Source organism: Mizuhopecten yessoensis, unplaced genomic scaffold (assembly GCF_002113885.1).
Source record: "Mizuhopecten yessoensis strain PY_sf001 unplaced genomic scaffold, ASM211388v2 scaffold8123, whole genome shotgun sequence".
Taxonomy (NCBI): domain Eukaryota; kingdom Metazoa; phylum Mollusca; class Bivalvia; order Pectinida; family Pectinidae; genus Mizuhopecten; species Mizuhopecten yessoensis.
Window position 1 is genome coordinate 3,424,184 of NW_018407390.1, and position 24,329 is coordinate 3,448,512.

Genomic DNA, 24,329 nt, shown 5'->3' on the forward strand with positions numbered 1-24,329 from the left:
TTTTGCTTTCATTGCTGCCTTGATTATTATACTAACTCCGCAGTTTATGGAAGTAATTGTCCATCGACATGTCCTATTGGGTGCAATTGGAATAGCTTCGACTCACAGTTACATTCCACGTAAAACATTCCGCACACAATCTTTCCTCGTAAAACCTCACACTCCCCTAATTTAACTTCAGATATACTCCTCATTAAAAGCACTTCACAGACAGTCGTAAAACTTAACTGATAAACTTGATTCACAACCCCTTTCGCGTACGCCGCGAAACAGGTACATGTCAGGCGCGTAGGTAGCCCCTTTACCATGTGTAAGCCCCGACANATCCCCCAGGAAAATTTTGTTTTCTAGAACGTCTCAGGAGCCATTTCCCACGTCCTGATGTCTGAGATAATGATATGTTGTAATTTATAATATAGTTTTAAAAAAGGGGCCGGACTTGCCCCGGTCTCCCCTACACATGTATAATACATGTGTAGGGGGGACCGGGGCAAACACGGCCCCTTTTCTTTTTTCAAGACGTTATGGAAGGCATGTACTATACTGTTGAAATGCATATTTATATATGTCATTTAGAAAAGAAATGTATTGTCTTTCATAAACTAATAACCAAATCGTAAACAAGACCATATTTTGGGAATTATTGGACTTTTTAGGTCGAGAGAGTTGGGTGCCGGACGAGCCCCGCCCTGAGGTAAATCCGGCCCCTATAAGGGCAAGTATGGCATGAAGGATAGAGAAGACAATTTATTAATAAGTGTATGGAATTTCATTCAATTCTGTTGGAAAATAAGTCCAGAACAAATCAGTGAATACAAAGAAAAATACTTAATTTTTGCGACGTAAAAATATTATTTTTGTGGTCAATTGGGTGACGTTAACAATAGTGATGTCACTTGGCACAATAACAATTGCATTCGGGGTGGCCGAATGTGCCCCGGCAAAAGGGGCCGAACGTGCCCCAAATTAATATTTTCATAAAAAAAAAAAATAACATTGATTGTCTGTGTCCCGGAGTCGTTTGCGCCAGGCGTGAGTTTCTCAATTTACTCAATCGAGCAGTTTAGTTCCGCCTGGAACTGTCCATTAATGCAATGGGCATTTCTAAACTTCATACATTTTTGTACTAACTATTAACACTGTATCATATCTGAGGAATTACATATGTATACTATATATTCAAAACTTAAACTCCACTTTATAGTATCAGCAAGAAAAAATAATGTCATGAAAACCCATACTTGTCAAAATCATGTGCAAGCCCGGGCTTATTGGCTTACATGGTAGCTACGCGCCTGCATGTGTACGAGAAAACCAAGGAAATTATAGGACAGTCGTGGGTGTGTCGGACGACATCCGGGTGTTTTAAGAAAAAAAATCAGCGCCGTATGTAATTATCGATGCCAACCCCAGTTTGTAGGTCTGTCGTGTGATGCCCAGTCCAAAATAACTGTCTTTATTCCCTCTTTAAGGTTCAACACGCCTCCTGAAAGATGGTATATCAGTCATATTCAAAGACCACAATTAATGATAAGCACTTATAATATGTCATTTGAATATAATGATCTTGCACATTAGTTATCAAAATGGTACATAGCCAGGCTCACGTAGTCACTAACCAGGCATTATTTAATAAGATATCCATAGGAAAGATGATGGACGCAGGCGATTACTTGCCTGTATAGCCATATCATATAATACAACAATTTTAATTCAAAGATCACTCCCGTTGTTAGATTGTAGCTAGCTAGGTGTTTAAATGTTAGTTCAAGATGGTTCCAATGATTGTCCAAACTAATTTCACAGCCTTAACAATTTGTACTTGTTGTAGCCTTTATGACCGCCTGGGTAAGACTGTTCCATGTATCGACAGTTCTGTAGCCAAAGGAATATTTTCATACATCTGATTTACAGTCGGGTTTTTTGTTTTGTTTATGCCCTCTTGTTCTATATGTTGAATCTTGATCAAAGATGCCCGCAGTAGCTTTGTTGTCGTGAACGTTGTTTGCCCAGGTATAAGTTTCGTTGCCTTTCGCTGTACCTTTTCAATTGTTTCAATGTCTTTCACTTTGTGTGGGTTCCATACACTTGCAGTGTAGTCTTGGTGCGGACGGACCAGCGCCTTGGAAAGCTGTTTTAAAGTTACTTCATCCAAATATACACATGGTCTTCTAATAAGCCCCCAAATGTTGTGTGCTTTGTTTACTGCCTGTGGTATAAGTGACGAAACATTCAGATCCTTATCAATCTATACCTCAATGTCTTTTTCAGATGATATATTTTCCTGTCTAACTTTTTCATCACCTGCATTAGCCACTTTGAAGCCTCTCACTTCCTTTTCCGTTATTTAAACAGCTTTACATTTCAGAGTGTGAAATTTCACAAGCAATGTGTTCTTGTTGTATCACTTTTTTTATCCTCATTGCTCCTAATTTCTTTATATATTTTTGTGCTGGGCATCGGCAAACATGAAGGTATTCGACAAGGTACATTCTGGTAGATCATTTATATAGATTACAAATAGTACCGGACCTAGGACACTCCCTTGAGGGCTTCCGCTTGATACGTGATGGTTTTTGGATGACTTCCCATTTACAATAAACCTTTGTTTAAGAAAGGTTTCTACCCAATTAGTGACTTGGTCATTACTTCCGTAATTCCTAAGTTTTCCAATTAGTCTGCGGTGTGGAACCTTGGCAAATGCCATCATGAAATCCATGTCAATGACATCAATCTCCCCTCCGTGATCCAAAAATCTGTCCAATTATCAAGCACCATTAAAAGCTGGAGTGTAGTTGATCTATTGACAATAAATCCAAACTGTTAATTGCTGAAAAAATTGTTCCTCTCCATATGATTAACAATGGCGTTTCTTACTATCTTATCTAATACTATGCTGGTAAGACTTACTGGTCGATAATTTCCTGGTCCGATTTTGTTACTTTTTTAAATATGGCTGCGATGTTGGCTTCTTTCTATGCTGTCATGTAGAGATCTGTTGACAATTATACTTAATGGTTTGCTTATTGTTGAATGAAGTTCTTTGAGAACTTTTGGGCGCATTTGGTCTAGTCCTTGGGATTTATTATGTTCAGTACATAATTGATATGTCTCCCGAAGGTTTCTCTGTGGAGACACTGCTAAAGGAACTAGCCAAAACATCAGCTTCGTCCTTGTCCTTTGTTCTTCTTTTGATGCGTTCCCATCTAAACCTTTTAAGTCCGAAATTCCTGTTTTAACGTTTCGTTTTGAATTAACATATTTCGAAAATTGTTTTGGGTTCGAAACTGCCTTTCCATCAATGTGTTTTTCCATTTCTCGTCGAGCTTTCCTCGGCATACCTTTCACTTGGTTCCTTAGTGTTGTATATTCTCTGTACTTGGCTTCTGTTCGTGTTTCCATATACGCTGCCATGTCCTGTGTTTTCTGTTAATTTTCGACCTGGAAGGATCGCTCAGTGGCATATATTCTTTATTCTTCGTCTTGAATTTTTGGGCTCCTTTACTAGCTGGAACCACCTGATTATCCCTGATGTAACCATAAAAAATTTAACCGGACTTATATCATGTCAATGACATATTATCTAATGTTCGTTTATATGCCTAGGTCAAGCAGAGCTTACTGTCTATTTTACTTGCTGTGGAGAGGCAAACCAGCCTCAATTGTAAATAGATGTTGCCATTTGGAACCACATAAGTCCTGGTAAAAGTCAGTGGTAGTATATTTAGGTATATTATAAATAAGAAACAAAAGGTTAAGTAACCCAGATCGATATAAAATGTTAGGTTTGTTTCATTTCATATCATTCTGTGATGTTATAAATACGCTAGACATGTTATAATGTGTATAACCTGACTAGCGTTTTTATAACAACATTAAATGTTACGAGAGGACACTTTCTCGCACCTCAGACAGAGATATCCTACGTCATACCCCATGCTAGATTTGTCTATCTCGTACGATCTGTCTTGTACCTTTACATGACATTTCGCGGAATTTGTACACTGCGATGTATTCCTCCTCACGTTAACTGCTTGAAATTTGTTGACAATTTGCATTATAAATGTTCTGTTTTGTCGTAAAATGTATAGTTTTGATGTTGTTTGATATTTGATGTTGTAGATAAAAAATAATCTACACTGTGAAATACGTTGTAATCTATGTAAGGACGGACTACATGTTTACGCGTAAGCATTCAAGTGTCACTTAAGTAGTGAAGAGGTCATTATCATTTGAGGCCAAAGGCGGGAAATTTGTATTTTTTAGCAAAACTGAAAAGTATTTTTCGAACTAAAAGGTGCGAGAAAAAAAAAAATGTAACTGAGCAAGATCGGGTTATCTCAGTCTCGGGCTAAGATTCTGTAACATCCCAATCTCGGCTTGCGCCTCGGTTGGGATTTTGTTACAGAATCTTAACCCTCGAACCCGATCTCGCTCAGTTACCGGTAATAGATTTGATTATTATATCAAGTTTATGTAAACATTACAGTCACATTGGTTTTACATATATATACCGGTAAAATATTATTCTTCAGGTGCATTTCCCATATACACATCTTGTTTCGACGCCGGCATGCTTCTCTCGTTAGTAAAAGAGAAAAGGTTATTTCGAAACATTCGGTTGGGTCGCAATAGAGATTGACATGTTATGCATTGTAAGTCCGGTGATATCTTTTATGAAGACGACAGCCTTAATGCCATATAAGTGACTACGTCAACCTGGCTATGTACCATTTTCATAAATAATGCACAAGTTCAATAGAATACATACATGAGTTCCGATTTTTAGCTCACCTGCCCGAAGGGATAACGTGATTTTATCCTAATTTAGTCTGAAGCATCCTTGGGCCAAGGGGACTCGATTCTGTATATATGATAGGTGTTGCCCTCCTGTGGGCAGAAGGGTAGGGGCCAATAGTGAAGATGACGTCACTATCAGCTTTCGTTCGGAGATGTCCTATGCAATTCAGGATAAATACAGATAGGTATTGGAATGATGGGAGAATGCTGGGAGAAAAGAATCCTCCCATATAAGACTATAAGACTCTTTCATGCCCAAGGGTGTCGGGTAGGGAAATTTTACCCGAGGAATTTTCAAATTTGTAAATCCCGAGGGTGGAATTTCTCTATCCTTCACCCTTGGGCATGAAAGAGTATTTTTCTCTCATTGCAACCACCAGGATAAGCTATAAAATCATGAAAATGCGTTAGGTCAGCTACCATTTTGAAAAAAATAATCTCATTTCTCTAACGTGTACAGTCATTGTATCGTAAAAGGTTTTAATTTCATCACGTAGCATTGCGGCCTCGGAGTTTTCCAAATTCGTAACGTGACGTCATTGTTGAGCCATTGTGACGTCACGTCACGTGCAATGGGGTGTAAGATATAAATTGCCTACACCCCTTGACAGTTCTACCTTACACAAGGAAATGAGGGAATAATAAAATCTTTCACCCTCTTGGGAGGAGATAGGGGATTCTCAACCTGAAGGGGAAGATTCTTAAGTTGCAAAACACGAGGCTTCTTTGCCGAGTGTTTGGCAACTTAAGAATATTTCCCCGAGGGTTGAGATTCCCCTATCTCACCGACAAGAAAGTGAAGGATTTCTTTTCTCTTACCATGTTTTCCAATTTTGTATCATATTCACAATGTAATGTGTATTGATAACGTTACATGCTAAACTTAGGGTTGACGTGACGTTGATGGATTGTTGACGTGACACCATTGTATTGTTGAAGTGACGTCATACCATTGTTATGAATAGGGGGATTCTCCCGTCTCAACCCTAGGGTGAAACTAATGGAATCTTTCCCTACCTTGAGGATGTGACAGAGAAATCTCCTACCCGAGGGGTGATTTTTTTGGTTGTCTAACCCGAGACCCGGCTTAGGGTTAGACAACCAACACAAAAATCACCCCGACGGTAAGCGATTTCTCTGTTACACCCTTATGGTAGGGGATGATAATTTTTCTCCCATCCAGTTATTTCAATCACAACTCCACCGACAATAATCTGCCATGCTTGTAAACAAAACGCATGTGGGGTATGAATTTCATCAGTCACTTTAGATGACGTCACAATTACACCGGTGACGCATTTAATGACGCCTCAATTGGACACGTGCTAATTGGCACGAGGCTATCTCCCCCTAGGGGGTGACAGGCTGATCTGTCCCGGCTAAAACAGGAGACACACCTGTGAAGGGTGGGAGAAAAGGAAATCTCACACCAGTAAAAGTGTGGATACAATCATGAACCGGTGGAACGGGAGATAATTCTGTGAAAGCAGGAAGGATACGCTATCGATACCCCCATTTTTTTGAACGAAGTTTTATTTCGTCGTTTTTGGTACTTCAAAATATAAAAAAAAATGCAGCGAACCTGCTGGACAACATTTTTTTCAATGTAAATGACTTACTGACAGTCCAACAACCGGAATCGAGGTAACGGATCATGCATGCTTGAATTTATTTAATTATAATTACAGAGAATGTATTTTAATTGTTAATGGCAATAGTTTTGTCGTTCAGAATATTCCGTTCACGCTCAATGTCCTTACATTTTGCACTATTTTCACTCAATAATTGTCCTACTGCTCGCAAATGTACATTTTTAACTGCACGTTTAAATGTGAACGATTTGGTAATAACGTCATCTTCTGAGCGAAAGAATGGACACAACATGATTTACATAAAATAGCATTTATACCTTTTGTCAAACTTTTTACAAATATTTCTACTGGCAATGTATCTTTGGATAAAACAAGACCCTTTTGTCACAATACTGGGTTTTATGAAATTGAAATAAATATATCGTATTGAACGGTTAAACCACGAAATGTTCTGTTTCTTACATTTTTTCACTTCACGCAACGCAAATATTGCTACATCAGAAAAGCGCGGAAATGTATACCATATATTTTGACTCTAGTTCTAATGACGTCACGCTTGACACCAATATAGAGCGACATTTTGAATGGGGTTTCACAGCAATTTTGCCGTTTGCTGCTATTATCTGGTAAGATTTCCAGACAAAAAGATAATATGACTCAGGCATGGCCTGGAGAGAGCGAAGCTCGTACATTTGTTTCGATAGTATAGTATAATTTTTAAATCATAACATTACCCATTTTAATACATACAAAATATACCTGTATTTATTTATTTTTTATAATTTACTTGAATCTGTTGCTGGGCAAAATCATTCATTTTGAAAACAGGCATTGCCTAAAACGAGCGAAGCGTATAAATGCTGTTTTTTTCAATCTTATTTTCTAAATAACATTATTTAAAATAATATTTATTTATTCTTTTTATAGCGATAAATGTAAAATTAATAATAAGTAAAGAAAAGCATTCGAATGAATTATGCAGTTCAAGAGAAAACACAAATGCATTTGGTACTGTTGCATTTAATTGCCCCGTCTATGGCCTCAGCGTAATGTTGCGGAAAGAGTGAGGCCCAGTAGAGGGACTTCATATTTGAAGATATATTGTTTATCAAATATAACTGTTATTATCTGTTATTATAAAAGTAAAGTATATTGTTGATTAAATTCCAATTTTATTTTCCGACATGATATACTTTGCCTGATCCCTCTAAATCGTGTAAAAAGAGAATCACAATAGCCCAAACATATCCGGATTTCCGTCTGGTTTAGTAGTTACTATATACTTCCGGTTTGGGTGGAGAGAAGAAAAGACTGAAAATTTGAAAGAAGCTTCAGTTTCTATTATTTTTAATGTCATGAATTGACATAACCACAGAAAAAAATTATCAAATAAAACGATATTTTTGAAAATGTGTAGCAAAGCTAAACAGCATCGTAGAAATAGGACCGCGGTAACTCTATGCTAGCTACTTTCGTGACAAAGGATTTTGGAAGCGTACATGTTACCGGAAAAGAGCTTCCCTTCTTGCGCCTTCGCCGCAAGAAGAGCTGCGCTCTTATTAATTGCGGAGTTTTGTAAAAACAATAATGTATGCTGCAAAGGTAGACAACACAACCATTTATTCTGTCGTCACTTCATCTAAACATGAAACTGAAAATCTACGCAGAAAATAAAATGTACCGTTCAGATTTGACAATACTTGACTTTCTCATGATGTGAAGATATACCATTTAGTATATCTTCACTGTATTAGAGATATGTTTTTATGAAATGATGAATTCATGATATTTCACTAGTAAGATGTAATAAACACGGATACCGTAAGGTTAACTTTCATATTTTTGTAGACAGTATGCGGCCTCAATTTCCCAGAAGGCTTTCACGCATGGGGAAGCACCGGAAGTGGACAAAGTGTTTACAGATCAAACCCCGGCGCTCTGCGCCGCTTGGGAGTTTGAAAAAAAATTGTGTCGCGTTGAGTGACAACTATATTTACTGGTGTGGCAGAATATATCCATATTTCGGCTCGTAATTCCCGACCGTGAAAAAAATTCTATATTATGCCTCACACTAGAAATGCATATGGTACAATGTAGTCAAAATTAGTCAAATTTTCTCCAGAACATACCTTCCTAGTTTTTTCCATCTACAATCATCATACTTTCTATATTTATGATACTAACTTAGTAAAGTCGAGCTGTGTCTGTGGCTGGTTGGATGCCTGCCTGCACGTTACATGTTGGCAGAGTCGACGCGACCTTTGGGTACCTTGTAGGGCCAATGGTACACAGGGAGGAGCCACGAGGACCTAGTCTTGCGTAAAAAAAAAACGTCTTGGGGGAGAATAGTGTAACAGCAAAGGAGGGGGGAGGGGCCTGCCTTACTGACAGGCTAGTTTTCCAGCAATGTGGTATAACCCTGGGACGCGCTGAGTTCAACGTAGCGAGCGGGATTGATTGGTTCCCGCTCAAACGTTACAGTATGAACAATGTATATGTCCATATTCTGTATCCATCATTTTGCCTCTTTAATCACTGAGCAATACACACTGAGTATAAATATATACTTACGGATGTGATAAGCGTCTTTTGTTCCTCCCCTGCAGAACATGTGATATATATACTCGTGGTCAGTGCATAAAGGTCATGCATCATCTACACGTAGTCAGTGAGAAGCCATTCACCTGTCACACGTAATGTTCAGGCGACGTATACTTTTGTGCTACATGCGTTTATCTTTGTTGACCGTGTTTGATGTGTAAGTTAATGTTCACTGTCACATTGCATACGGAACGCGCATGTGGGATTCCGTAGTGTATCCCACATGGGTGCACTCAGTGACCTTAACTATTATGACGTCACAATAAGATGACGACGATATATTTAAACATTGAAGTGGAAAGCTAGCTGGGAAAAAGCGAACTCAGTGAATCGCGCTGTTGGATTTGACCTTGTCCCTATTGCATTCATAGTTCTATCAACGCCAGCTAAAAGAAATTCTATATTTACTATATTTTTAATCTGTTTATTTCATAGAAAATTCAATTTCTCTTATTATCATTTAGCTTAAATATTGTATTTATCGTATATACTTGTTCAATAACTAAAAAACAGTCATCTGTCCAAGGAGGGTCAGTGTCATCCACCGTAACAATTATGGCATAATAGTATTGATGACGTCAACAATCGAAGCTGTGAGTATAAGGGTGCTGCTGAGTCATGGACATTTTGTCGACATGTTTTTCGAGTCGTGGTTTTCATCATTCGTGTGTGATTGCTGGCGTGTGGGAGAGTACCCTATCCAGGGTAATTATGTCAAATCGGTGTAAAATATTTCTTCCGTAACTTAGTTACGAGTTTTAATTGTGTCCCAAGTAAATACATGTTTTAACTTACAGCGGACTTTATCAGATCAGCAATATCAAAGTGAATACCCGATCCATCTTGCAGACAGTGCGCTACCAAGCCAATCAACTGTATCCCATCACGTCTCTCGCTATTATGACTACGTCATCATAATCTTGTACGGTAGGTTTACTGATCTTGTAAAACTTTAACATTCTTGTAAACAACATCCGTAAATAGAGCTCCTGTGTTACGCAGTCTGTTCACATTCTTCTTTAAAATTCCTTATCGACCTGTACGATAAAAACAGACTGTTGCGTGTGTTAAATTCACTTCGGTTTTTGTTTTTGAAGGATGGTATGATTGGTTTACGACACATTCTATGGAGACTATGGAGACATTCTACCCCAATCAAAGGACAAGGACTTGATTACATTGCGTCGATATGAAAGTCGTTAGATAACAAAATAGAAGTCCAACATTAAGCTGACCGACTCAACTGATTTGCACAAAGCGTATCCGTAGAATTTTCGACTCACTGCAAGCATAACATTATAGCATTTTACTTAGGTTTTTCACATATGCAGTAACCTCCTCTTAATTTCGTTTTAGATATACAACCTCTGTGGTGGGCCGACTGGGCCTGATATATATAACCTCTGTGATGGGCCGACTGGGCCCGAGATATATAACCTCTGTGGTGGGCCGACTAGGCCTGAGATATATATAACCTCTGTGGGGGCCGACTTAGCCTGAGATATATCAACTCTGTGGTGGGCCGACTGGGCCTGAGATATATAACGTCTGTGGTGGGTCGACTGGGCCTGAGATATATAACCTCTGTGGGGGCCGACTTAGCCTGAGATATATAACCTCTGTGGTTGGCCGACTGGGCCTTAGATATATAACGTCTGTGGTGGGTCGACTGGGCCCGAGATATATAACCTCTGTGGTGGGCCGACTGGGCCTGAGATATATAACGTCTGTGGTGGGCCGACTGGGCCTGATATATACAACCTCTGTGGTGGGCCGACTGGGCCTGATATATATAACCTCTGTGGTTGGCCGACTGGGCCTGAGAACTACAGTTGGTTAGAGCGACAGTCCCTGGATCTGAGAGTCCATGCTTTGATTTTTTGTTGCCCCCATTACTTTTTTTACGTTCAGACACAGTTGTTGTTGTTGTTGTTGTCAGTGCTGTTGTTTTTCATCTTTTATTTTTAAACTATGGGTATGTTTTTTTCTTTTCAGCAATGATTTGTCAATGAGATTAACTCTTCTTAACTAACTGATTAACTTAACTAACTGGTTAACTTAACCCAGTGCATAGTGGTAAAAATCAATTTATTGCCACTAAAAGACTAAGGCTTTCAAAGCAGAAGAAAGCCTCAAAACACATCAATCTGATTGGTCTAAGCAAATACATTGCAGTGAAATGATGTCAGATGATATTGATTGTGTTGTATCCAAATTTCAAAACTATCCCTAACCACTGGTTAACTCTAGCAAACATTTGAGAACTGGACCAGAGCACTACAAATTAAGATGTGGTGAGAACTGGGCCAGAGCACTACAAATTAAGATGTGGTGAGATCTGGGCCAGAGCACTACAAATTAAGATGTGTTTTTTTTGATATGGTACAATATAACCCTGTAACACATTCTATAATTACATTTTAGCTATTACAACACAAAGACTTTGAATCAACAGTGGAGGTTGCGAAAGCAATCAAATCTAAAGTAGGTGTGCAGCTGATTTCATTTCTTTACTGAACAATTAAATTACTATATGAGAGTCAAAACAAGCTGATATCGATATTTAACAATAAAATGACGTCATTCATTTACACTGTAAGGAAATTGTCAAAAGTCTTATGCTATTGAAGATGGGTTCCAGTTCATCTTTGGCAATAATTTATCATCTGAAAAATACAAAGCCTGGACAATATTTTTTCCAGTAGCCATTTTTTTTTTGAAAATTCCATAAATACCACTAGTCTGGGCTCATATAATGTAGCAACATGTATGTCATACATATACTTTACATATTTATATACTGTATGCGTCGACTCATTTGATCTGGAGGAAATTGTATCGACTAAGTTGATCTAGGGGAAATACATGTATGGTTGTGGGTGTTTATATTGATTGTACAGATTGAGGCAAGATAATACCTGAAACCCCTTGTTTTAAAGTAGACCAGTCCTACACTACACTAAGAAACCGGTGGTAATTGGTAAGACCTGTATTAAAACACAATACAATTGCTTTACAAAATCATTCTGGTCGTCTACTGTAAATTTTCGTTCTCAGTAACTTACAACCAGAATTCCCTGTCTAACGCGTAATAAAATGATAGTATTAAAAACCCAGCGTTAACTCGTCCCTAGTCTTAACAATAAAATGATAGTATTAAAACCCAGCGTTAACTCGTCCCTAGTCTTAACAATAAAATGATAGTATTAAAACCCAGCGTTAACTCGTCCCTAGTCTTAACAATAAAATGATAGTATTAAAACCCAGCGTTAACTCGTCCTTAGTCTTAACAGGTTTTAAAGAGTTCATTAATACGAAATACTAAATTCTCGGCATTTACCCAAGTTATGTTTCATAAAACGATTGTTTCGGTTTGATGAGGTCTGCGCAGCTTTGCTGCAATTAAATGACAGAGGACTCGTTTACGGTAAATTAATCAATGTTTCAATTAATTTAAATACATCATTAATCGACATGTCTATTAACCGGTTGTTAATTGTTAGATGACATGACGTCTTTACCGCCCGTTATTGTGTTTAACATGTGAATCATTTGTTACAACATGATCAAAAAACATATGGCGTCATAAAAAACACTCACGTGACAGTACTTATGACGTCACAGAGGTTACTACATGAAACAAAGGTCATGACGTCATAGATTGTTGTTTCTAGGTGATTGAACCATGTAGTGCCGTCAAGTCAACTCGCGTACCAGACGAAAGTAGTTAGGCAAGGAGATTAAAAAAGGGAAAAGGATGGCATCAGGTGGAAATGAACGGTCGTCTATTTCCCATCACAAACAAGCGGGTGGGTACAAGCAGAAACTGTTCGAGAAAAGAAAACATCTGAAGCAGCATGTTGGTGACCAAAAACAAACAAAAACCGTGGAGCATCTTTCGGAGACGGTCCTGAATGGATTTGAGGTGCTTTGGCGTCAGAACTTCCTCTGTGACCTGGCAGTTATCACTAGGGAGAAAACGTTTCACGCTCACAAACTCGTACTTGTGTCGTGTTCAGACCACTTCTACGATCACTTCGTTGAAAAGCGTGATTTTACCCACGGGGACGAGTTGGTCAATCTGGCCGACCTGGACTCAGCCATATTTGAGGCAATTCTGGAATGCATGTACACTGGGAAAATCAACCTTACAGAAGGTAACGTGGAGGAAATATTACGGGTCGCTACAAGTCTCGGATTTTTCCTTATACAGGATGCATGCGAGGAGTTCTTCATGGACCACTTAGACCTTAAGAACTGTCTTCAAATGCTTGATACTGCATTTAAGTATAGTCTGAACAGACTGAGCGATAAAGCCCTCGGACTCTCCGCCAAAAACTTTCGCTCAGTAACTAAGAGGCAGAAATTCAAAGATCTGCCAATGGAACAAGTCGTAGCGCTTTACAAAGTGAGTTTTGTTACTAAACAATAGTTTGGTGTAGTGCAAACCCTGTGCGCAAAATTGTATAAACGTAATCTGAGAAAATCGGTGATTCGCCACAAGAAAACTTTAAATTAAACGATCTGTCTTAATAGCCGAAGTGTTAAGAGTCTTGCGCGCGGCAGTTTATAGATTTTGTTATATTTAAACCAATATGTTAACTTCCATACTATGATGCTTTAAAGGGTTCGATAGAAAAGGGTCTAAATCCGACCAAAGAAACTATCGACCAGTAAGTCTGTCCAGCGTAGCAGGAAAAACGATGGAAAAGATCGTAAGGAATGCTGTTGTACAATGTACATCACATGGAAGTTAACAACCTCTTCAGTAAGAAACAGTTTGGATTCATTGCAAAAAGGTCAACGGTTCTTCGGTTATTGATAGTGTTAGAGGATTGGACTTCTATATTGGATCACAGAGGGGAAATTGATGTTATATATATAGAGTTCATGAAGGCGTTTGATAAGGTTCCGCATCGCAGATTAATCGGTAAATTAAGAAGCTATGGAATTAACGATCAGATTACTAAATGGGTAGAACATTTTGTGAGCATTCGAAAACAAAGAGTACTTATTAATGGGAATTCTTCTCAAGATCATTCGCTACTTAGTGGTATAACCCAAGGTAGTGTGTTCGGTCCAGTCTTGATTGTAATCTACATAAACGTTTAACAGATTATGCCATATCTAAAACACATTTTTATTCGCTGACCACAACAGAATGTATTGGGAAATTAAAAAAAAAGAGGACAGGGAAATTATGCAGCAGGATCTAGATAGTTTAGCTGAATGGTCAAACACCTTGCTTTGACAATTTCATCCTCTCAAAGCAAAGAACAATCAATTAAGGGGGAAACGAGATGTGCTACAGCATGGCTGGCACAGAAGCAACAGTCAAATTTCATAATATTGGGTCTGAAAAATATAATGGGCGTTTAAGTGAACAAAGACTTGAATTTTGTGTCTCATATGCAACAAGCAGTAAAGAAGACTAATAGCATTTTTGGTTTAATTAGATGATCATTTGTATATTTAGATGAAGTAACACTTAAACAGATGTTCAAGACACTCGTTTGTCCACACTTAGAGTATGTGGCAAGTGTGTGGAATCCGTACAAAGTAAAAGACATTGTAATAATTGAAAGAGTCAAACGAAGGGCAACACATTTAATACCAGGATTGAAGGACTTATCCTACACGAACCGTTCTAAAAAACTTGCCATTCCGACATTTGCATATTGAAGACTGAGAGCCGACATGATAAATGTCTACAAAATATGAAAAAAAATCCACGATAGTTCAGTTACAACAGGAATCCTCGATAAGGACACTTCACGGCGAACAGACACCATTCAGGGAAGTTACAGAAAGGAAACTTGACATCCGTAAATACTCCTTTGGTCTTTGGTCTGTTGTCGTTTGGAAAAGTTTTCCTGATGAGGTCGTACAAGCAACCACAATCAGGGAGTTTGAAACTGGACTGGACAATGATCGGAATAATTTTGAACTAAAATACAATCAGTTTGCTGGAAATAATTTCGTTAGCGGAAGTAACAAATAATGTGTATGCAAATTGTAATATTAGTGATATGGACTAAGGGGCAATGTATGCCTGCGTCCATCAATTATCCTATAAAATCCTATAAAATGGTTCATTGATATTCGGCTGATATTCTACTAGGTTAAGATCACTGTGTTAATCCTGCTGGACTCAAGTTTCAAGTTTTATTCGAACTTAAGGCCATTGGCCCATCAGTATACAATACCTATTACACACAAATCATGGACAATGTACAGAGAATTAAGACAATCATATTCCATTATAATACCCTTAATTTGTTTGCCTCATAGATGAATTTTCCTAGTATACACAATTCTTTAATATTATGGACACTAAATAACTGAACGACTTCAAACACAGATGTTTTTTTCCAATAATATCTTTTGATAAAACGTGATCTGAGATTTTGGAATTTAGAACAGACTAATACAAAATGAAATTCGTCTTCTACTTCAGAGGGGGGTGGGGGGGTTACACTGTTTACAATATCTACGTTCTCTAGGTATATTATTATACCTTCCAACTTCTACAGCCAAAGAATGTGTAGATGTACGGATTCGAGTTAAACAAATGCGATATTGTTACTTTGTGACTCAATGTTACCATTAATTAGCAAACAGTTAAATGACCACCAATATCGTACGATGTTGATTTCCAAAAGGTTTCCATGTAAAGTTGAACTTTCATATATAAACGTCCTTCAGCTTGTTGCGGTAACGACCACGTGTCATAGGAATATAAAAACGCGCAACAAGAGGCTACTTGAAGCTAACGATGTGTAAAATCATTTTTGTCACGGAAGTAATGGTCAACTTTTACATACGGGGTTCAGATCCGCATAGAGTAATTAACATGTCCAGCCAATTAGACCCATGGGAGAACATGCTGTAGTGATACTAACAATACTTTTATAACAAATCTTATTCATTCTGGCGATTGGAAGCTCATCCCAGCTTTAACATGTGGATAAAGACATATGTGCAAATAAATGAGTTTTCATGTATGTGACACTTAAAGGCGGGATAAAGTACGCATGCAGAGACATATTGGGGTTCCGAATTAATATTAAGGGCAATTACAAATAATTGATATATAATGACACGAACCTTATACAAAATGGGTTAAAAATACAGCTCAAGTTATATCAACATGTTTGTTTACAATCAATATGTTAGGCCCGTGTCTATAAATCATTTGTTGATTACGGTTCCAGAGAGATGATCTAGATGCCGATCATGAACTTGAAGTTTTCAACAACATGATTGATTGGATAGAAGACGACAAACAGGCCAGACGTCCACACGCCTCTAACCTTCTGGCCACCATACGTCTGCCATTGTTGTCCCCAGCAACCATCGTCGACTCGGTGGAATCGGTGTCGTTCCTGATGGACATTCCGGACTGTCAGACGCTTGTAAAGGAGGCACTTCATTACCACTGTATGCCATCAAGACAAAGCGTCCTTCAAGTAGGTCATGTTAGGTCTGTTGCTTAAATGAAACAATATCCCAAACATACCTGAGAATTTATTACAATGTGTTGCGTACCTTCCCTCATTGATACTTGAGTAAATATTAGACGTGGTAGGGTCTTAGATCAACACTTGGTAAACGAACAATTTCTTAATAATGATATATTTAGAGGAAAAGAGAGCATTAAAACCTAAAAATAGCTCCACCTATCTTCTTGCTGCAAAATAATTCGTTTGTTGATGCTTGACATCATAGGAAAGATTTATATTCCTAGTACCTTTTAGATACATTTGTACATCTAAAATGTGTTCTCCTTGCGCAGGCATGATCCCCGTGTCCCCAAAACACTCACGTCATGGCTTGTATGATTTAAAATGGTCGCCAATAATTGTTTTACAGCACGATGAAATAAATAGAGCGACATCGCGGTAAATGTAGGATGGTTGGAACGCTTGTTAACCCTGTTAACCGCCCAGGCCTGGGTATCATTAGGTTTTTAGTGGTGTGGAGTCCCACTGTTACCTTGTTAGCGGTAACACGACTGTCGTTAGCCTGTCAACGAATGAAATCGTTAAAGAAAACTCTGTGACTCGAAGGTGTAATTCTTCTAGATTCGTAAATTAAAGTTGATTGTATAGGGTATTGGGATTACTTTTCAAAAGTTTTGGAGCCACAATTTAAGAAAATGATGCTTTTATATGGCCTTGGGAAAAAATACCACTTTGTACATTTTCAAAAGGATTTAGTTCAGTCACATTAAAGGTACAGACATGATGAGCTACAAATACTCGTGTTTGTCCTTTTCAAATTAAGCTACAGATATTAGTGTCGTTTGTCTGTCAATGTCAGTACAAATACTAGTTTTTTTGCATTTTGATTAAAATACAGAAACTATATTGTTAGACCATTTTGATTAAGGTACAGAAGCTAGTTTTAGACAATTCTGATTAGGGAACAGAAGCTAGTTTTAGACCATTTTGATTAAGGTACAGAAACTAGTGTGAGACCTTTTTAATTGGGGAACAGAAATTAGTGTTAGACCGATCCAGTCGAACTACAGCTGTTAGTGTTTGTCGATTTCAATTAAGCTGAAAATATTTCTGGTTTTTTCCCCCATTGTAATTTAGGAACAGATATCATTATTATATTATAACTTGATAAATCTATAACAGCGTGTCTGATTGGATGAAATTGAGCATATGACTGGGTAATTAAACATCATATCAATCTTACGCGCTCGAGTTGCCAAGATAAGTTTTACTCTATTCGGAGCCTCTCTAGAAAAATGAGCGGAAGCCACCACAACCTTGTTCTGAATGGCTGAAGCAGATGACAACAATGGCGTTTCAACTTGATCATGTTTACTATTAGAGTATTGTTTGATTCGGTTTAGTAAAACCATTGTTGTCTTTGCGGTAGGGAAACGCAATTCTGAGATTAATCACGTTTCACGAGGGCTAGAATCGTGTTTCACGAGGGCTATAATCGTGTTTCCCTGCCACAAGGGCAATTAATGTTTAACATTTGGTCTTTAGGATTACAATACAGATATTAGGGTTATTCAATTAGATTCTATACAAATTAAACCAAAGCTACTGTATATGTGTGTATGTGCTATTCATGTACTGGTAAAGATATGGCACGTTCATCTGAAAGTCAAAAGGTCGAGATCACATAATAAGTAAAAATTAACGGTATGACATCACACATTACGACAAATATCAATCACACAAAACATAACTATATTCAAAGCATAATCACATAATCAAAAAAGGATGGCGCACCATTCGTAGACTCGTTCGTTATCATAATACTCCGACAAAAATTGGCAGTCTTCAAAACACTCCCGAAAAGATTGGTCGTCAAAACACTCCTGAAACATAAAGGTCGTCAATCTTAAGAATTGTTTGCGTTATCAAAGACAACTAATGAAAATATGCGGCCTCGCATCCTCGTCATGTCTATATTTGGATATATAATGGTTCCTTTGGGGACGTAGTAGTCAAGTTTTCTTTGTACTTTACTTTCTTACCGACGAATTTAGAACTAAAGTCTTCCATAAACATTATTAATAGCGTGAGTTGTTTCCAATTCAACAATCGATTAACAACACCAGTTGATTTATCAATTCTAAGACAATATTGTAGTTTTAACACATTTAGAGCAGGGAGGGGATGGTTCAAAGTTTGATAATTTCTCGTTATTATAATTGATGACTGTAGCAACCGGACTATTGTATTTAATTACAGTTGACATGTTGTGTTGCGTCATGTAACATCAGATTGAAGCAATTTCATAAATTTCTAACAATTGTGAGCATTCGATGTTTAATTCATACTTTCTTTAACCTAGCATTACAATAATAATTATGTTCTGTTAATTGAAGCTGAAGTATTTCGACAATATAATTAAAAAATAAGAGGTATTGAACAACATTAATAAATGGCATTGTTTTTATTACCAAGTCTCCAAGAACGACCCCACGTAGAACAATCAAGAACCTCAGCCTCCTTACGGTCGGCGGCGCCCCGAGGTTGAAGACAGAGCCAGTCAGCGGAGAGGTGAGACGATACAACGTGGAGGGGAAGGCGTGGGACTCCTTAACGGATCTCCCTGAACCACGTCACCACCACGCAGGTACTTTGATTGATATACTTTTCATCCTTACTGCCTTCCCTCCCTTCTGTCTTTCATCCTTAAGGATACAAATTCTCTCTTCCTTCAACATCTTTTCAACCTTAACATCTCCCCAACTCCTTTCTATTTCCTCAAAAATAAATCTATCAAACGTGACCAACCATACCTTGAACAATTCCACGTCATATTTATTCTATTTTTCTTTAACTTTTATCTCTCTCGCTAAAACCTGTCTAACCCTACCTGTTTCCTCTTCTATCCCACTCATACTCTGTTCAATATTATACAACTCATAAATCTCTCCAGTGCTCTCGGACGAACCTCTTTTTTCAATATTCGATCCACTCCTAAACATCCCCAGTCTAAACCTTTCAAATACTTTCCGACCCAACCTCTTTTTACTAATCTACAGGTCACATTTCTCCCCGATAATCTCCAGTGCGTTCACCTTTTCTCCCAATAGTCTTTATTTGTGTAATTGTTAAGTTCACTTTAAACTATTTGATTGACAAAAACATAAAAATAAATGGGCACAAGCTACACATGAACATTGTGAGCTGTTTGAGGGTAGTCCAGCTCGGAGTGTTGGATGGACGATTTGTCCGTGCTACCCTCCACTTCATGGCTGACCGGCTCGTAGTTAGCGGTATAAACACCTATTTTATGATACACTGATAACAAGTGGTAATCCACACGTAATATAATTTTAAATAAATTATGGTGCAGTGTTATTCATTGTGTTCATACTGTATCTATTACCGATATTACATGTGTGTGTTACGTTCAAGATGCCGGGTGGAAGACGCTGTTGTTTGTCCTAGTCCCTCGGGTTTCCCGTAACCTTGACAGCTAGAGTGATATTGTTTAGTTGTGGCAAAATTAATAACGTATATACTTTACATAGTATTTTCGTATACCTCACATCCCCCTTTTGTTTTAACAATAGTGTGGACCGATTTGGGTTTCCAACATATGGCCCCTATCATCACCGATGACACGTAGAAGGACGAAAACATTATACTGTGCTTTGGTGTATTGTATATATTACCACAGTTTAAATGTGCAATAACGTGTGTGTCTCACGTTCATCTTTAAATAGGATCAGCCTGATGTCCCCAAATTCCATTTTTTTTATGAACAACCACAACAATGCTGTCCCCCAATTGCCTCTTATATGAAGAAAAAAACACTACAATGCTGTCCCCCGATTCCAATTATATGGAGAAAAAACAATACAATGCTGTCCCCCGATTCTAATTATATGGAGAGAAAAAAATACGATGTTGTCCCCCGATTCTAATTATATGGAGAGAAAAAAATACAATGCTGTCCCCAAATTCTAATTCTATGAAAAAAAATACAATGCTGTCTCCCGATTCTAATTATATTGAGATAAAAAAATACAATGCTGGCCCCCGATTCCAATTATATGGATAGAAAAAAATACAATGCTGTCCCGCGATTCCAATTATATGGTGAGAAAAAACAATACAATGCTGTACCCCAATTCCAATTATATGGAGAGACAAAACTACAATGCTGTCTCCCGATTCTAATTATATGGAGAGAAAAAAACAATACAATGCTGTCTCCCGATTCCAATTATATCGAGAGAAAAAACAATACAATGCTGTCCCCAAATTCTAATTCTATGAAAAAAAATACAATGCTGTCCACAAATTCTAATTATATGAAAAAGAATACAATGCTGTCCCCCCATTCCAATTATATGTAGAGAAAAAATACAATGCTGTCCCGCGATTCCAATTATATGGATAGAAAAAAATACAATGCTGTCCCCAAATTCTAATTATATGAAAAAAAATACAATGCTGTCCCCCAATTCCATTTATATGGAGAGAAAAAAATACAATGCTGTCCCCCGATTCCAATTATATGCAGAGAAAAAAATACAATGCTGTCCCCCAATTCCAATTATATGGAGAGAAAAAATACAATGCTGTCCCCCAATTCTAATTATATGGAGAGAAAAAACAATACAATGCTGTCTCCCGATTCTAATTATATGGAGAGAAAAAATACAATGCTGTCCCCCGATTCCAATTATATGCAGAGAAAAAAATACAATGCTGTCCACCAATTCCAATTATATGGAGAGAAAAAATACAATGCTGTCCCCCGATACCAATTATATGGAGAGAAAAAAATACAATGCTGTCCCCCAATTCCAATTATATGGATAGAAAAAATACAATGCTGTCCCCCAATTCTAATTATATGGAGAGAAAAAACAATACAATGCTGTCCCCCGATTCCAATTATATGGAGAGAAAAAAATACAATGCTGTCCCCCAATTCTAACTATATGAAAAAAACAATACAATGAAATATTGAATGAAAATCATGGTCACATGTACAATCGTACCATACCAGGTTAATCATGTCAGCAGTAATGCGAAACATGTAACTACTGTTAGTAGTGTTATATTTACATTCTTGATGTTTGTTCTGTGCATGAATCTACCAACTGAAAACAACTGCCATTAGACTATGAATGCAACGATTCTCGTGCAACCGGTCAGCTGATTTCACACACAATGACAAATTATATTAATACGCTTAGTACCGTTTCTGAGAATAGTTAGCTCCCCTTCTCCGAGAAAACTTTGCAAAATCATAAATAGTGAACCATTGTACTAATTTATTTATTTTTATTTCAAATAAAAAAAAAATAATAATAACATTGTCATATTCAACACTGACTTCCGATTGGCAATCGGTTCCTCGTGGTTACGAACTTTCTAACACCCAAACGTATTGTAATCTCCGTGACATCAACTTGCACATTAAACCCAGAGAACTTTGTAATGACACAGGACACTTCATCCATCTATTTATCATCATTTACATCTGCAGATTTTTTGGCAAACAGCATATTAACGGCTGTACATTTAACTTCAAATGAGCTCTATGCCTACTGCCGACGGGTGTCCTGGATAGTTACTATGGTGACCGATGATTTGAAATTGTGCGGACATAAACTTTTTTTAAATATATAATATGCGGTGGTTAATGGAAAAAAAAACCATCAAATAAGATCAACTTTCAAAAATGAAAGAACTATTAAGTGTTGGTTATTATTAGATTCTAGATATAATACATATTTTTCGTTTCAACAAAATCAGCTGATCAGCGGAAGTTGAACATTTGATGTTTGTGTGTAGGCTGGAATTCTGGCTGTTCCTTTTTTTTTTATAGTTTTCTGTCCGATACTTATATAAAACATAATAAATTAACAAAAAGTGTTTTAACTTTTTTTATTGTAGTTCACCGTAACGTAAATGTTCATGTACACTGCGGCAACGAATAGCAGTAGCTGATTTACAGATCTTCTGAGGAGCGCTTACGCGCTCCACATGCTATGTAGATCAGCTACTGCTATTCATTGCCACAATGTACATGAACAAAAATCCATTTAATCCTATGTGAAAACAAGACACCAGATGAAACACTCGGAAAACTGTAACTGTGTTCCTGTGGGAGACATTACAACAAGGCATCATCCACATTGGTTTGCTGGCAATCCGTCTCTGTGTGTCCTTGATATTCTCATAAAACTGTTAAGTAGTCCTAATTCAACCTAGTACAAGACATTTACGGGAGGATTTATTTTCTTTCCTCGGTTTTTGTGATTTGTCAGTCAATGCGCGTTTTTCTCTGATCTAAGATAAGAAAAAGGATCAATGAAAGCAAAGACGACCGATGTGTCACTCCTGTCACGAGTCACTAACACTTCCGTCACAAGTCACTGTCAATTCCGTCACTAGTCACTGTCACTCCTGTCACGAGTCACTAACACTTCCGTTACTAGTCACTGACAATTCCGTCACTAGTCACTGTCACTCCCGTCACTAGTCACTGACAATCCCGTCACTAGTCACTGTTACTCCCGTCACTAGTCATTGTCACTCCCGTCACTAGTCATTGTCACTCCCGTCATTAGTCAATGTCACTCCCGTCACGAGTCACTGACACTCCCGTCATTACTCAGTCACTCCCGTCACTAGTCACTGTCACTCCCGTCACTAGTCACTGTCACTCCCGTCAGTGACACTGGTACTCCCGTCATTACTCGGTCACTCCCGTCACTAGTGACTGTCACTCCCGTCAGTGACACTGATACTCCCGTCATTACTCGGTCACTCCCGTCACTAGTGACTGTCACTCCCGTCAGTGACACTGACACTCCCGTCATTACTCAGTCACTCCCGTCACTAGTCACTGTCACTCCCGTCAGTGACACTGATATGTACCTAGTATTTGATAACACCTGCATGTCCTGTATTGTAAAACACACTTTGTTTACATGTGCGACCAGACATTGCCTGACGCTTGGTACAAACGTACTATTTCCCTCCGAGATCAAAGCTAGCTATAACTATGATTTCAGTGTGACAAAAAGTCAACACACTGTCGTGTTCAGACAAAAAGAAAATACATTTTACCACCTATTTTTATAACTCCAATCAGAAAATTAATTTCATCGATTTTGTGTTTGTATAATTTTATTAGTAACGTACATGATACATTTCATTTCATTCATTATCACCGACACAGCGACGGCGAAGGTCTCCTGTCCAGTTTGTGGGACCAGCTGTGTTGTGTTGTGTCTATGACCCGTGTATGTCAGATAAGGTCCCGGTACAAAAGCCTGCTGATCAATACCGATCTCACTAATTAATGTATCAATCAATTAACTAATTATAAATTAAGATCAATATTTTAAAACCTAACATAGCATGGTGTTGTCAGCTTATCAGTGTGATGTAATTTACATAATTGTTTTTCATCCAGTTACAAATATTAACTTTTTATATCTTCATTATGAGACGTTTTGGTGCGATGTAAATCAATTGGGTAACGTTCAACCCATTAAGAAATTCTAGAACTCGTGGAGAAATAATGTAGAATATTCAATAATTAATAAACATAATGGAATAATTCTTCAACAAATACAGATTACTTCTATTAATCCGTCTCCTTACATCCATTAAGACGCGAGAGGGCGGTAAGGACTGGTATCACAGTATCATTTACAAAGAACCTTATCTAATCAATCTACCTACCAACCTACCTACCTAATCTAATCAATCTACCTACCTAATCTAATCAATCTACCTACCTAACTACCTAATCTAATCAATCTACCTACCTAATCTAATATATCTACCTACCTACCTACCTACCTAATCTAACCAATCTACC

The 24,329-nt window shown here is 37.8% G+C and overlaps 1 protein-coding gene across 1 annotated transcript in view; it reads left to right on the forward strand.

Moving 5' to 3' along the window:
* The first annotated feature begins 12,667 nt into the window (after positions 1–12,667).
* The window catches only part of LOC110454958 (kelch-like protein 9), a 34,565-nt gene continuing 22,903 nt past the window's right edge, over positions 12,668–24,329 (forward strand). Inside the window, exons 1-3 of the mRNA XM_021504792.1 lie at positions 12,668–13,401; positions 16,208–16,462; positions 18,932–19,103. Of these exons, the coding sequence (XP_021360467.1) occupies positions 12,751–13,401; positions 16,208–16,462; positions 18,932–19,103 (1,078 nt within the window). The 5' untranslated portion in view covers positions 12,668–12,750. The remainder of the gene's footprint in view (positions 13,402–16,207; positions 16,463–18,931; positions 19,104–24,329) is intronic.